The sequence below is a fragment of the Rattus norvegicus genome, chromosome 6 (genome assembly GCF_021556685.1).
Source record: "Rattus norvegicus strain SHRSP/BbbUtx chromosome 6, alternate assembly SHRSP_T2T, whole genome shotgun sequence".
Taxonomy (NCBI): Eukaryota; Metazoa; Chordata; class Mammalia; order Rodentia; family Muridae; genus Rattus; species Rattus norvegicus.
In genome coordinates, this window is record NC_141539.1 from 103,583,618 (window position 1) to 103,599,176 (window position 15,559).

General features: G+C 38.8%; 1 protein-coding gene across 28 annotated transcripts in view; it reads left to right on the forward strand.

The window, feature by feature from the left end:
- Gphn (gephyrin) overlaps positions 1-15,559 on the forward strand; it is a 532,330-nt gene that overhangs the window by 265,421 nt on the left and 251,350 nt on the right. For 15 of the 28 annotated variants that reach the window (XM_087554605.1, XM_087554606.1, XM_087554601.1 and 12 more), the window contains one exon: positions 3,527-3,799. In XM_087554605.1, the coding sequence (XP_087410731.1) occupies positions 3,527-3,799 (273 nt within the window). Of the gene's footprint in view, positions 1-3,526; positions 3,800-5,564; positions 5,673-15,559 lie in introns of all 28 variants that reach the window. The other 13 variants (XM_087554592.1, XM_087554602.1, XM_087554595.1 and 10 more) reach the window with 1 other exon arrangement.

Consider the following 15,559-nt stretch of genomic DNA (forward strand, 5'->3'; position numbering starts at 1 on the left):
CCCTCTATCAATGTAGGATTGGTAAAGATCTTTTCCCAATCAGTTGGTTGCTGTTTTGTCCTATTGACAGTGTCGTTTGCCTTACAGAAGCTTTGCAGTTTTATGAGGTCCCATTTTTCTGTGGTTGATGTATGTAGTCCTTTCCATCTTCAGAATATTAATGTTCTATGGTTTCTGGTTTATTTGTTGGCAGATAGAACAGTTATTTTTGATATTTTATGCCTCAGAGTTCAAGATGAATATATTTTAACTCAGCCTGTCTTGCTTTCCTGTAAGTAGCTCGTATCCACTTACCTCTTGTGCCTATGTAGCCAATTTAATCATCCAGAGTGGGTGTGATCACAGCCAATTTCTAATCTTAGGAGTTCTTTGGATGAATATAAACATATTTTAATACACACCCTTGAATTCCCAGAATGATTTCAATGTGGCCCATGCATCCAGGTCTCCAATATAAAAGTCTTCATAGCTTTTCTTTCTGAATATGTAATTATACCACTGAACATTGCCCAGAACTTGGAAAAGTAAATATATAAGTATAGCTGAGACACGACATAGAGTTATAGGTTGTGCTGACAAATCACAGGCCCTTGGAAGATCTTATGATTCAAACATGATTTTTTTTTATTCATTTTCTTCAGACAACTGCACAGTTGGAACATTCCAAAAGATGAGCATCACTAATGAATACTTAAACTTGAAGTGATTCCTAAGACCACATATTAATTCAGAAGGATTCACAGTACTCACTGAAATGTGTTAGTTATTTTTTATTCAGGAAGATACTATCTGTGAATTAAAATTATGAAGGGAAATGCTCAATAGGGCAGGACATAAGTGGTACCTATCAAAGAGTCTTCGTTGTCTTTTCTCATGTGGAACGAAGCACATGTTACCATCCCGTTCTAGGCACAGTGGCAGTATACATGCAGATCATTGCTGATGAGGAATGCCAACCTGAGCTTTTTGTATCAATAGTTTTCAGGGTATATGATAGTCAAATATCCCAGCAAATAAAATGATTTTTAGTTTTTGGCTTTTGGTTTGTTTGTGGTTTTTGTTTTTGTGTTTGTTTGTTTGTTTGTTTGTGTGTGTGTGTGTGTTTGTTTTTCCAAGACAGGACTTCTTTGTCTTGACTGTACTAGAATTAGCTCTGTAACCCAGGCCAGCCTGGGACTCACAGAGATCTGCCTGCCTCTGCCTCCCGAGTACTGGGATTAAAGGTGTGCACCACCATTGCCAGGCTACTGTTTATTGTTTAAATGTTAAACAACAGAGCAGGGAGATGAGGCATCCTTCAAGCTATGGCATTAATGCCTCTAAATTTTATAAGATTTTTTGCACCTTGTAGAGTTTATTAAGCTGTTGCTTTAATGTACAAGAGAAAGAATTCCATCTATTTCCCAGACAAAATAAGCTATACATTCCGCTTACAACTCCTTACCTATTGTCTTTTGGGGATGCATTATAGGTAATAATGGCACATGAAGAAAAGATTATATCAATTTTATTCACAACTCTATACAACTTTATTTCTATTTTTATTGATTTTATAGTGTTATGTGGTAGCTATACTAGTCTTTGTACTTTATGGTAATAAAATTTCAGTCTGAACATAAAAACTGATTTTTTTCTTTTTTTATTTAATGTTATTTTTCACTTACCTTACATCCTGCCTTACTCCCAGTCACCCCCTTTCACAATCCTTCCTCCCCTTCTCCTCTGAGTGGGTAGAGGACTCCTAGGTGTCCCCCTACCATGGTACTTGTGGTCTCTGGGAGGCTAGTTTCTTCCTCTCCCACTGAGGTTAGACAAGGCAGCCCAGCTAGAAGAACATATCCGGTGTACAAACAACAGCTCTTGGATAGACCCCACTCCAGTCATTTGGGCCCCACATGAAGACCAAACTGCATATCTGCTACATGTGTGGAGAGGCCTAGGTCCAGTCCATGTATGTTCTTTGCTTTGTAGTTCAGACTCTTAGGAGTGCCAAGGGTTCTGGTTATTTGATTCTATTAGGCTTCCTGTGTAGTTCCCTATCCCTTCTGGTCTGTAATCCCTTCTCCTATTCTTCCATAAAAGTTCCCAAGCTTCATAAACTATTTGACTGTATCTGTCTCTGTCTGAGGCAGCTGCTGAAGGCGGGGTGGGAGTGGGAGGGGAGTGGGTAAGCCTTCCAGAGGACAATATGTTCCTGTCTGCCAGCATAACAGAGTGTCATTAATAGTGTCCGGAATTGGGTTTTGCCCATTGGGTGGGTCTCAAGCTTGCAGGTTATTGGTTGGCCACTCCCTCGGTCTCTGCTTCGTCTCCTGCTCCTTTATTACTTGTAGACAGGATAAATATTGGGTTGAAAGTTTTATGGGTGGGTTGGTGTCTGTCTCTCCACTGGGTTCCTGCCTGACTGTAGGAGGTAGCCTCTTCCAGTTCCACATTCCCAATGTTGTGAGTCACAGCTAAAGTCACCTCCATTGATTCTTGGATGCCTCCTTTATGCCAGGTCTCTGTCTTCTCCTGGAGATGTCCCCACCTCTTTACCCCTATCAGTTGCAGATTTCCATTCATTTTCATGGCTGTGTAGCCATCTCTCCTGTCCTTCCCCATACCTGATCCTGAACCCTGCCTCCTTCACTCCCCATCTTCTTCCCTCCTTCTGTCTCTTATGACTACTTTATTCCTCCTTCTAAGCAAGACTCTGGTATCCTCATTTGGACCTTTCTTCTTGTTTAGTGTCTCTGGGTCTGTGGAGTATAGCATAGTACTTGTATTTTATGTCTAATATCCACTTATAATAGTTATGCATATTCTTTTGGGACTGGGTTACCTCACTCAGGATGTTATTCTCAAATTCTGTCCTTTACCTGCAAAATTCATGATGTCTTTTGTGTTAAATAGCTGAATAGTATTTCATTGTGTAGATGTGCCAGATTTTCTTTAATGAGGTTTGTTAGATCCAAATGTCACTCTAGAAAAACATTAGGAAGTTCTCGTGCTTTTCTGATTCTTTCTGTATAAAGCACAAATAAATCCAAAGGAATATCAGAATTATACTTTGAAAGCATAGTGTGCACTCATCTAAGCACCATAACCGCTAACATATGGGAAATAATATATGCTGTGATTGTTTCACATTTCACACTAAAAAGATGTTAAAGATATGACTCATTCTTGAGATGGGTAGAAATATCAGTCCAGAAAACAGGGAAAAATACAAATCCAAAAATAGGAACCAGTGTGATGCCTAGTGTTGGCTACAAATGCCTTTAATCCCACTACTCAGAGGTAGGCAGATCTCTGAGTTCAAGGCCAGCCTGATCTACAAAGTGAGTTCCAGGATAGCCAGGGCTATACAGAGAAACACTCTCCCAAAAAAGAATCAGTTTGACTGTCAACATTTTATATATTTGTTTAAGAGCCTAACTTTTTTCTTTTTTTTTTCTTTTTTTCCCTTTTTTATTTATTTATTTATTTATTTATTTATTTATTTATTTATTTATTTATTTTTTATTTTTTGGTCTCTGGGCAGGAATGCTTTCAGTTCATACTGCCAGCTCTACCTCATGCCATTGACCTTTTACGTGATGCCATTGTAAAAGTAAAGGAGGTGCATGATGAACTTGAAGATTTACCTTCCCCACCACCTCCTCTTTCTCCACCTCCTACAACTAGCCCACATAAGCAGACAGAAGACAAAGGAGTTCAGTGTGAAGAGGAGGAAGAAGAAAAGAAAGACAGTGGTGTAGCTTCGACAGAAGATAGTTCCTCATCACATATTACTGCAGCAGCTCTTGCTGCAAAGGTAAGTCTGCTGAGAAAGACATTCTGAAGCACTCATGCCTGCGTTACTGATAAGATTCCTCTGTCCATCTCATCCTTCCATACGTTAATACTTCTCGAGGGGATCCTCAAAATGGAACTGGAATACCATTAAATTCTATCACTGTTTCTATTCTGGTACAGATTCTTCGTAAGCACTCAAGTTAGTCTGTGCTCTGAGGCACTAATATGTTATTGCCTAATGAAGTTACAGCTACAGTGATAAACAATGCAACATTTCAGAACTCTTTGGGGTTAGTTTTTATTAAATATACAGTGATTGTGTATTTAGAACATCGAATGTCCACAGACTTTTAAAGAAACAGAAAACAAAAGTAAAAGACCTTAGATGATTCTTGAACTTAGTTTGGAAGAATAATTTAAAAAGTTTTTCCTGGAGGCTGGAGAGATGGCCCAGTGGTTAAGAGCACTGACTGCTCTTCCAGAGGTCCTAAGTTCAATTCCCAGCAACCACATGGTGGCTCACAACCATCTGTAATGGGATCTGATGCCCTCTTCTGTGTGTCTGAAGATAGCGACAGTGTACTTATGTATAATAAATAAATAAATCTTTAAAAAAATAAGTTTTGCCTGATATGAAGGAATGGGGAACCCATAAAGTCCGAGGCAAGATTACCTTCCACAAAAATTTCAAATATCAGTAAACATATATTACTCTAGTGATAGAGAAGAAATTAATCTATTTTACTTTTAATTTAATAAAGTAATTTAAATTTTAAAATAACACCAAAATTTACAGATTTTTTTTAGATGGATTTTGAAATATAGTACCAGCAGCTATTTGAGTATATTTGGTCATCTTAATGTCTTAGAACATAATTTATATTGTGTTTACACCTAGAGGAATCTAGCTGCTTTGTTTTCATATCTTTACAAAGTAGCATATCAGTTTCAGGAATGATAATCATTTCCTGGTAGATATTTTACAGGTTAAAATGTAATTACTATATAAATTTATATAGATCATATAAGTATTTTGGCTAAGACCATAGAAAAATCTCTTTTAATTTTTAAAAAGTTTATTTCTTTATCAAATGAACAATATAAGAAAGTCGTTACTTTGTTACTATTTTGCTAGCACTTAGGAAAATACAAGTTTTCAATAAAAGTTCTAAGCAATAAGCAGAATTTATTGGGCTGCAAGAACTTTGATGAAGTCAAGGTCTAAAAATATTTAATCAAATCATATTTTCAGCATTATATAATTCCTTGATACTACTTTATGCTATATTAGTAAATGCTACTGATATCAGTTTTCAAGTCTATAATTTTTTTATATGGCTTTGTTCTGAATTCCTTATTGAAAATAAACAGATTAGAATCACATCTAAATCCTTTTCACAGTCATTAGGATAATCATTAGTTCTTTCACTGAACATTGTCTATAGCTTGATTCTGTCTGTAGATAATTCAATAATGTATTAAATCCTAATCATACCATTAAGTATTGAAATTGAATTTTTTATAGGACCAATTAATAAAATGCATTCATTTTTAAATCATATGTTCTTTCTTTTTTTTACCTATAAGGGTAAAAAAAGACCATTAATTTTGGTTGTAAAGGAAAATACTTACAACATATAAACTCAAAGCTGATTTTGTCACTTTGACTTGTAAAAACTTGGCACTTCATTGTTCCATTTGTTTTCATTTTTCTTTAGTCATTTTACTTACATAATTTCATGTTTTACTCTCATTGTATTCATAATTGTTATGTGTTACATTAGAACCATCCATTCTACACCAGTCCTGCTGTTTTCATGGCAAATCATGGGCAGCCCATCCCTGGTCTCATCAGTTATTCCCATCATGCAACAGGCAGTGCAGATAAACGGGTAAGACAGTACATTTTGAATAATGATTTTGGAAATATATATCATTCTACTTTATTTGGAGATGGGCTATAGTATGTGGAAGATGAGTTATTGGGAAAGGTCTTCCAGGTCACTGAGCATAGTGGTATCCTTTATGCTTAACTTTCTCTGAGATCATTAAAATTCTATACTTCGGAACAATGACTTTTCATCACATGACTTCCAGAAAATTCATTGCTTCAGAAGTCAAGTTTTGGGCCTTCGTTTGGGTTTTTTAATGTTTGTTTGTCTTGGTAGTTCTTTAATACCTTTAAATAAATTGCCTCGGTTAGTTTAGATGGCCTCTTAGGTGAATTACATTGTGTCTTAGCATCTAAAAAGCTTGATCAAGCTAACATTTAATTCATAATGGCTTTATTTTTTTATGAGTTTATATCATCTTGTTTTCCTCAACTTCATTTTCATTGCAACTACTGACAGCTCAGTCTGCAAATTCCATGATTATTAATCTTTAGAAACAGGCTTTTTACTTTTCTTACTCATGAAAAACAAAAATTTTAAATTAAAATTATCAAATATAAATCATTTTAACAATAATAATTTAGGCCATGGATAGAAAGCAAAACAACACCAAAAAACTATTTCATCTATTTATAACGTATGAAATAAAAGGGGAAAAAAGAAAACTAAAATCAAATGATACTTGGCTTTATTTTCTTTTTAGTTACTAAATCATTATTTCTTTTTTCTTATTAAATTTTCTGTCGGTTTTTGATATTTTTCTTTTTTTTAACTTTCATTTATTTACATTTCAGATGTCCCCTTCCTGGTCCCCACTCCCCTTTCCTTCTGAGAGAGTTTTCACCCACCCAACCCCACCTCACTGCCTCAAGCATCTACCTTCCCTATCCCTGAGGCATCAAGTTTCTAAAGGATTAGGCACATCCTCGTCCAGTGAGGCCAGACAGGGCAGTCCTCTGCTACCTGTCTGCCAGGCCTTGGACCAGCCCATATATGTTCTTTGGTTGGTAGCTTAGTCTCTGGGAGTTCTGAGAGGTCCTGGTTAATTGATACTGTTGTTCTTCCTGTGGGGTTACAATTCCCTTCAGCTTCTACAGTCCTTCCACTAACTCTTCCATAGGGTTCCTCAACTTCAGTTCAATAGTTAGTTATAATTATTTGCATCTGTCTCCCTCAGTCACTGGTGGAGCCTCTCAGAAGGCAGCCATGCTAGGCTCCTGTCTTCAAACACAACATGGCATCAGTAATAGTGTCAAATCACCCACCTATCTTCAAATTTTTTGACCCAGAATTGTTCCTGTCTAAAAGAAATGCAAAACTGAGCAGAGACTGAAGGAAAGGCCATCCAATGACCTGCCCATCTTGGAGTCCATCCCATACACAGGCACCAAACCTTGACACTATTGCTGAAATTTGACTTTATCTACTTAGAAAATATAGTATATATAACTTTGTGGCAAACTCAACAACTTAGTACAGGCAGTCTTTTAGAAGACAGTACTGTCAAATGTGTACCTGAACATTTACATTCCACAAGGCCTATCTAGATGAACATAAACTTGGGCTAGTCAGAAGACACATAGCAAATGTTAGTGAAATATCCGTGAATTAGTGAAGCTACCAAATTTGAAGGGTGTCTCTTTGTATTTATATCTTGTAATGCTGTTTTAACCATTATAGAAAACATTCTGAGTTTTTGAAATAGTCAATCCAAGTTTTTACATGTATAACCAGTATTACAGGTTAGCATGTGTTAATAATAGATTAGATCCTCAAAAATTACTTGAGGGCAGTAGAAATGAATGAGCAGTTAAGGATCTGTGCCTCACTTCTGAAGAACCCATGTTTGACTCCTAGAACCAATGTTAGATATCTATAACAACCTTTACCTCCAGCTCAAGGGGGATCCGAGCCTTCTGGCCTCTGTGGACATTTGAATTCCTGTGTACTTATCTACAAACAGATTTTAAAAAATACACAAAATGTTTGAAAGATAATAAAATACAATCTCTTTTTTTTTCTCCATCTTTATTAACTTGGATATTTCTTATTTACATTTCAATTGTTATTACCTTTCCCGGTTTACAGGCAAACATCCCCCCTAACCCCTCCCCTTCCCCTTCTATATGTGTGTTGCCCTCCCCATCCTCCCCCCATTACCACCCTCCCCCCAACAATCACGTTCACTAGGTGTTCAGTCTTGGCAGGACCAAGGGCTTCCCCTTCCACTGGTGCCCTTACTAGGATATTTATTGCTACCTATGAGGTTGGAGCCCAGGGTCAGTCCATGTAGCCTTTGGGTAGTGGCTTAGTCCCTGGAAGCTCTGGTTGGTTGGCCTTGTTGTTCATATGGGGTCTCAAGCCCCTTCAAGTTCTTTCAGTCCTCTGATTCCTTCAATGGGGGTCCCGTTCTTAGTTCAGTGGTTTGCTGCTGGCATTCGCCTATGTATTTGCTGTATTCTGGCTGTGTCTCTCAGGAGAGATCTACATCCGGGTCCTGTTAGCCTGCACTTCTTTGCTTCATCCATCTTATCTAGTTTGGTGGCTGTATATGTATGGGCCACATGTGGGGCAGGCTCTGAATGGGTGTTCCTTCAGCCTCTGTTCTAAACTTTGCCTCCCTATCCCCTTCCAAGGATATTCTTGTTCTCCTTTTAAAGAAGGAGTGAAGCATTTGCATTTTGGTCATCCTTCTTGAGTTTCACATGTTCTGTGCATCTAGGGTAATTCGAGCATTTGGGCTAATATCCACTTATCAATAAGTGCATACCATGTGTGTTTTTCTATGATTGGGTTACCTCACTCAGGATGATATAAAATACAATCTCTTTAGAATTGTTTGAATAATACTTATCTTCAGTTCTCCCAAGGATTTACAAAATTATTACTATTTGAGGTATATATGAAAGAAGATAATTATCACATGTGATTACATATTACATATGATAGATGCAAATTGTGGCCTAATTTTCTATTTTTAAAATTTTTATATATTTTTACACTCCAGATTTTATTCCCCTCCTGGTCCACCCTCTGACTGTTCCACATCCCATACCTGCTCCCCATGCCCCCCCCCACCTCTGTTTCTATGAGGATGTCCCCACCCCCACCCACCCCACCAGACCTCTAAACTTCCTGGGTTGAGGGTTAGGTGCATCTTCTCTGACTGAACCCAGACCCGGAAGTCCTTTGCTGTATATGTGTTAGGGGCTTCCTATCAGCTGGTGTATGCTGCCTGGTTGGTGATCATTGTCTGAGAGATCTCAGGGGTCCAGGTTAGTTGAGACTGCTCGTCCTCCTACAGGGTTGCCCTCCTCGTCAACTTCCTCCAGCTTTTCCCTAATTCAACCTCAGGGATTAGCAGCTTCTGTCCATTGGTTGGGTGCAAATATCTGCATCTGATTCTTTCAGCTCCTTGTTGGGTCTTTTGGAAGGCAGTCATGATAAGTCCCTCTTTGTAAGCGCTCCATAGCCTCGGTTATGGTGTCAGGCCTTGAGCCCTCTCCTTGAGCTGGAACCCACTTTGGGGCTGTTCCTGGGCCTTCTTTTCCTCTGGCTCTTCTCCATTTCCATCCCTGCATTTCTTTCAGACAGGAAGAATTATAGTCAGAGTTTGACTGTAGAATGGCAACCCATTCCTCACTTGATGGCCTGTCTTTCTGCTGGAGGTGAGCTCTACAAGTTCCCTCTCTCCCCTGTAGGGTATTTCATCTAGGGCCCCCTCCCCCGAATCCTGAGAGTCTGTCACCTCCCAGATCTCTGGTACATTCTGGAGTGTCCTCCCAACCTTTTACCTCCCGAGGTCACCTGTTTCCATTCTTTCTGCTGGCCCAACCTAATACCTGATTATGTTCCCTTCTTCCACCAGCCCACCTCTGTCCTCTTTCCCTCCCATGTCCCTCACTTCCCCACCACACCACACCCCTCCCTTGTCCTCACTTGGACCCTTCATCTTGTTGACCCTTTGAGTTCTGTGGATTGTACATTAGGTATTCTGTACTTTTTTTTTTTTTTTGGCTAATATCTACTTAGTAGTGAGAACATACCATATGTGTCCTTTTGGGTCTGAGTTACCTCACTCAGGATATTTTCTAGTTCTATCCATTTGCCTGCAAAACTCAGGATGTCCTCATTCTTAATAGCTTATTAGTATTCCATTGTGTAAATGAACCACATTTTCTGTATTCATTCTTCTCTCATGGAACATCTCGGTTGTTTCCAGTTTCTGGCTATCACAATAAGTCTGCTATGAACATAGTGGAACACGTGACCCCATGGCACGGTGGGCATCTTTTGGGTATATTCCCAAGAATGGTATTTCTGGGTGTTTAGGTATGTCTATTTCCAATTTTCTCAGGAACCTCCAAATTGATTTCCAGAGTGGTTGTACCAGTTTGCAATCCTACTGGCAATGGAGAAGTGTTCCTTTTCTCCACATCCTTCCCAACATGTGCTGTCACCTGAGAAAAATCAAAACCTCAGGTAGCCAAATTTTCTAGAGGAGCTAATTTGAAAATCACTACAAAATGTTACAAGTAGATGTCTTCAGGAACTTTCTTATTGGCTGGGATTTAGTTTTTATTTGTAATTAGTAACAATATCAATCATCTTAACAGATTTTTAGTTAGACTTAATATTTATTCCTATGCTAAATGTTGAGTCATTTATCAAAGCATCTAATGCTCTTTTTCTTTATACCTTGCCTCCATAGGAAAGAATGAGGTATCAGTCAATAACAGATTAGGAAGGGCTTTAATATTCTTGGTGCCTCTTAATACAATAGAAATAGATTGTTCCAGGCCATAAAGAATTTGAAACCTAGTTAGAGTTGCCCTCGTTACTACTCAACTTTCTTTGGTAATTTTGTTCTTTTTCTCATCAAAGAAAGAGACTTGATGAGTGAATGTAGTAAGTCTTCAGCAGTTAACCAGTGATCTGCCCAACTTTCCTGCTGCCTGCCCAGCAGGTATTTCCCATTCCCGCTTCCTAATACTGCACAACATACATTCCTGTCATATAGTTTGAGTAGGTCGGCTTAATATAATCACCATCTCCATTTCATATACCCACAATTACTACTTCAGGTAGTACCCAATTCAAACCAATCAGAGCTAGTGGGGCACAAATTCTGTTTCATTATGAATATGTAACTTAGAAATGCACATCCCAAACGTCCCAAAAAACACCATCTTGGGACTAAAACAAATCCTACCATATTGAAAAAATTGTAAAAAAAAAAAATCCAAAAAATGGAAGATTAAAAACATCAGGTTGTAAGCACATTGGTTTTACCCTTTTTTTTTTCAACTCATTTTAAACTAGATGAGTTTTTTTTTCTTAAAATTAATTGAAACAAAGGTGACTATACTCTTGTCTATAACCAAAAAAGAAATTTTCATTAATATAGTTAAGATAAGATTGTTTCTTTTATGGTCTACAATATATCAAGTAAGATTTCCTGAAGTTTCATACTTGGGTCAGAAATTTAATTCAAGAAGATAGAATAAAAGGAATAGGAGACAAGAGATAAACAAAAAGAGAATCAATTCTACTCTGCTGCATTTAACCCAGTAATGACAACTTGTTATATATACCGAAAAAACTCATAGGTTTGGCAATCAAATCTAGAAGGACAAGCAAAACAAGACTTTTCAGTCAAAAAAGGGAAATCCCCTTGAGGTATATTAAGAGGAAATTTCATCGCCTTAATGAAAATTAAATCTTCTTGAGAAGTTCAGAATACTTAGGCCTTTAGGGTCTACTCATGGATCTTATGATTTCATGTACACAAAAATATATTTGTCAGAACAGAGAATAGATACATAGAAAGGCTATCAATAAACTGGTGTTATGAGGGAATAATTTCCATATAATTTAGAGGTGGATTAAAGAATAGTTTCTGTTGGAAATTTGGATAGCAAGTGAAAATGAGTTAGCCAAAACATCTTTTCATGGCTTTCTCATTAGGTTATAAACAGGCATCTAAAACAGTAAATAATAGAATTAGATAAAAATAAAAACAAACGAACCAGAATAGGACAAAAAAAGGAAACAGAAGAAAAAGAACAACAACAAAATTCCTGGTTGCTGCCGCTGCAGAGAGCCCCTGGGCAGCACCCCACGAGCGAACCTGAGCCTCGGGACCACAGGTAAGACCAAATTTTCTGCTGCAAGAAAGCTGCCTGGTGAGCTTGGGACACACGGAAGCAGAATTTCTCTAGGACCGGGCACGTTCTGTGTTTACCGGAAGTCCCACACCCGCGGATCCCGGCCCGCAGCAGCTCTCTGCTCCCAGACCTGGTGAGAGAGAGACCCAACCGCCTGGTCAGGTGGGCACTCCTGAGGCTGCAGAGCAGAAGAGACCACCAACACTGCTCACCCCTGCCCACATCCCTGGCCCAAGAGGAAACTGTATAAGGCCTCTGGGCTCCCGTGGGGGAGGGCCCAGGAGCGGCAGGACCCCTGCCAGAGACACCGCCGGACCCTGAAGGAAACAGACCAGATAAACAGTTCTCTGCACCCAAATCCCGTGGGAGGGAGAGCTAAACCTTCAGAGAGGCAGACAAGCCTGGGAAACCAGAAGAGACTGCTCCCTGCACACACATCTCGGACGCCAGAGGAAAAAGCCAAAGTCCATCTGGAACCCTGGTGCACTGAAGCTCCCGGAAGGGGCGGCACAGGTCTTCCTGGTTGCTGCCGCTGCAGAGAGCCCCTGGGCAGCACCCCACGAGCAAACCTGAGCCTCAGGACCACAGGTAAGACCAAATTTTCTGCTGCAAAAAAGCTGCCTGGTGAACTCAAGACACAGGCCCACAGGAACAGCTGAAGACCTGTAGAGAGGAAAAACTACACGCCCGAAAGCAGAACACTCTGTCCCCATAACTGACTGAAAGAGAGGAAAACAGGTCTACAGCACTCCTGACACACAGGCTTATAGGACAGTCTAGCCACTGTCAGAAATAGCAGAACAAAGTAACACTAGAGATAATCTGATGGCGAGAGGCAAGCGCAGGAACCCAAGCAACAGAAACCAAAACTACATGCCATCATCGGAGCCCAATTCTCCCACCAAAACAAACATGGAATATCCAAACACACCAGAAAAGCAAGATCTAGTTTCAAAATCATATTTGATCATGATGCTGGAGGACTTCAAGAAAGACATGAACACACTTAGGGAAGCACAGGAAAACATTAATAAACAAGTAAAAGCCTACAGAGAGGAATCGCAAAAATCCCTGAAAGAATTCCAGGAAAACACAATCAAACAGTTGAAGGAATTAAAAATGGAAATAGAAGCAATCAAGAAAGAACACATGGAAACAACCCTGGATATAGAAAACCAAAAGAAGAGACAAGGAGCTGTAGATACAAGCTTCACCAACAGAATACAAGAGATGGAAGAGAGAATCTCAGGAGCAGAAGATTCCATAGAAATCATTGACTCAACTGTCAAAGATAATGTAAAGCGGAAAAAGCTACTGGTCCAAAACATACAGGAAATCCAGGACTCAATGAGAAGATCAAACCTAAGGATAATAGGTATAGAAGAGAGTGAAGACTCCCAGCTCAAAGGACCAGTAAATATCTTCAACAAAATCATAGAAGACAACTTCCCTAACCTAAAAAAAGAGATACCCATAGACATACAAGAAGCCTACAGAACTCCAAATAGATTGGACCAGAAAAGAAACACCTCCCGTCACATAATTGTCAAAACACCAAACGCACAAAATAAAGAAAGAATATTAAAAGCAGTAAGGGAAAAAGGTCAAGTAACATATAAAGGGAGACCTATCAGAATCACACCAGACTTCTCGCCAGAAACTATGAAGGCCAGAAGATCCTGGACTGATGTTATACAGACCCTAAGAGAACACAAATGCCAGCCCAGGTTACTGTATCCAGCAAAACTCTCAATTAACATTGATGGAGAAACCAAGATATTCCATGACAAAACCAAATTTACACAATATCTTTCTACAAATCCAGCACTACAAAGGATAATAAATGGTAAAGCCCAACATAAGGAGGCAAGCTATACCCTAGAAGAAGCAAGAAACTAATCGTCTTGGCAACAAAACAAAGAGAATGAAAGCACACAAACATAACCTCACATCCAAATATGAATATAACGGGAAGCAATAATCACTATTCCTTAATATCTCTCAATATCAATGGCCTCAACTCCCCAATAAAAAGACATAAATTAACAAACTGGATACGCAACGAGGACCCTGCATTCTGCTGCCTACAGGAAACACACCTCAGAGACAAAGACAGACACTACCTCAGAGTGAAAGGCTGGAAAACAACTTTCCAAGCAAATGGTCAGAAGAAGCAAGCTGGAGTAGCCATTCTAATATCAAATAAAATCAATTTTCAATTAAAAGTCATCAAAAAAGATAAGAAAGGACACTTCATATTCATCAAAGGAAAAATCAACCGAGATGAACTCTCAATCCTAAATATCTATGCCCCAAATACAAGGGCACCTACATACATAAAAGAAACCTTACTAAAGCTCAAAACACACATTGCACCTCACACAATAATAGTGGGAGATTTCAACACCCCACTCTCATCAATGGACAGATCATGGAAACAGAAATTAAACAGTGATGTCGACAGACTAAGAGAAGTCATGAGCCAAATGGACTTAACGGATATTTATAGAACATTCTATCCTAAAGCAAAAGGATATACTTTCTTCTCAGCTCCTCATGGTACTTTCTCCAAAATTGACCATATAATTGGTCAAAAAACGGGCCTCAACAGATACAGAAAGATAGAAATAATCCCATGCGTGCTATCGGACCACCACGGCCTAAAACTGGTCTTCAATAACAATAAGGGAAGAATGCCCACATATACGTGGAAATTGAACAATGCTCTACTCAATGATAACCTGGTCAAGGAAGAAATAAAGAAAGAAATTAAAAACTTTTTAGAATTTAATGAAAATGAAGATACAACATACTCAAACTTATGGGACACAATGAAAGCTGTGCTAAGAGGAAAACTCATAGCGCTGAGTGCCTGCAGAAAGAAACAGGAAAGAGCATATGTCAGCAGCTTGACAGCACACCTAAAAGCTCTAGAACAAAAAGAAGCAAATACACCCAGGAGGAGTAGAAGGCAGGAAATAATCAAACTCAGAGCTGAAATCAACCAAGTAGAACCAAAAAGGACCATAGAAAGAATCAACAGAACCAAAAGTTGGTTCTTTGAGAAAATCAACAAGATAGATAAACCCTTAGCCAGACTAACGAGAGGACACAGAGAGTGCGTCCAAATTAACAAAATCAGAAATGAAAAGGGAGACATAACTACAGATTCAGAGGAAATTCAAAAAATCATCAGATCTTACTATAAAAACCTATATTCAACAAAATTTGAAAATCTTCAGGAAATGGACAATTTCCTAGACAGATACCAGGTATCGAAGTTAAATCAGGAACAGATAAACCAGTTAAACAACCCCATAACTCCTAAGGAAATAGAAGCAGTCATTAAAGGTCTCCCAACCAAAAAGAGCCCAGGTCCAGACGGGTTTAGTGCAGAATTCTATCAAACCTTCATAGAAGACCTCATACCAATATTATCCAAACTATTCCACAAAATTGAAACAGATGGAGCCCTACCGAATTCCTTCTATGAAGCCACAATTACTCTTATACCTAAACCACACAAAGACACAACAAAGAAAGAGAACTTCAGACCAATTTCCCTTATGAATATCGACGCAAAAATACTCAATAAAATTCTGGCAAACCGAATTCAAGAGCACATCAAAACAATCATCCACCATGATCAAGTAGGCTTCATCCCAGGCATGCAGGGATGGTTTAATATACGGAAAACCATCAACGTGATCCATTATATAA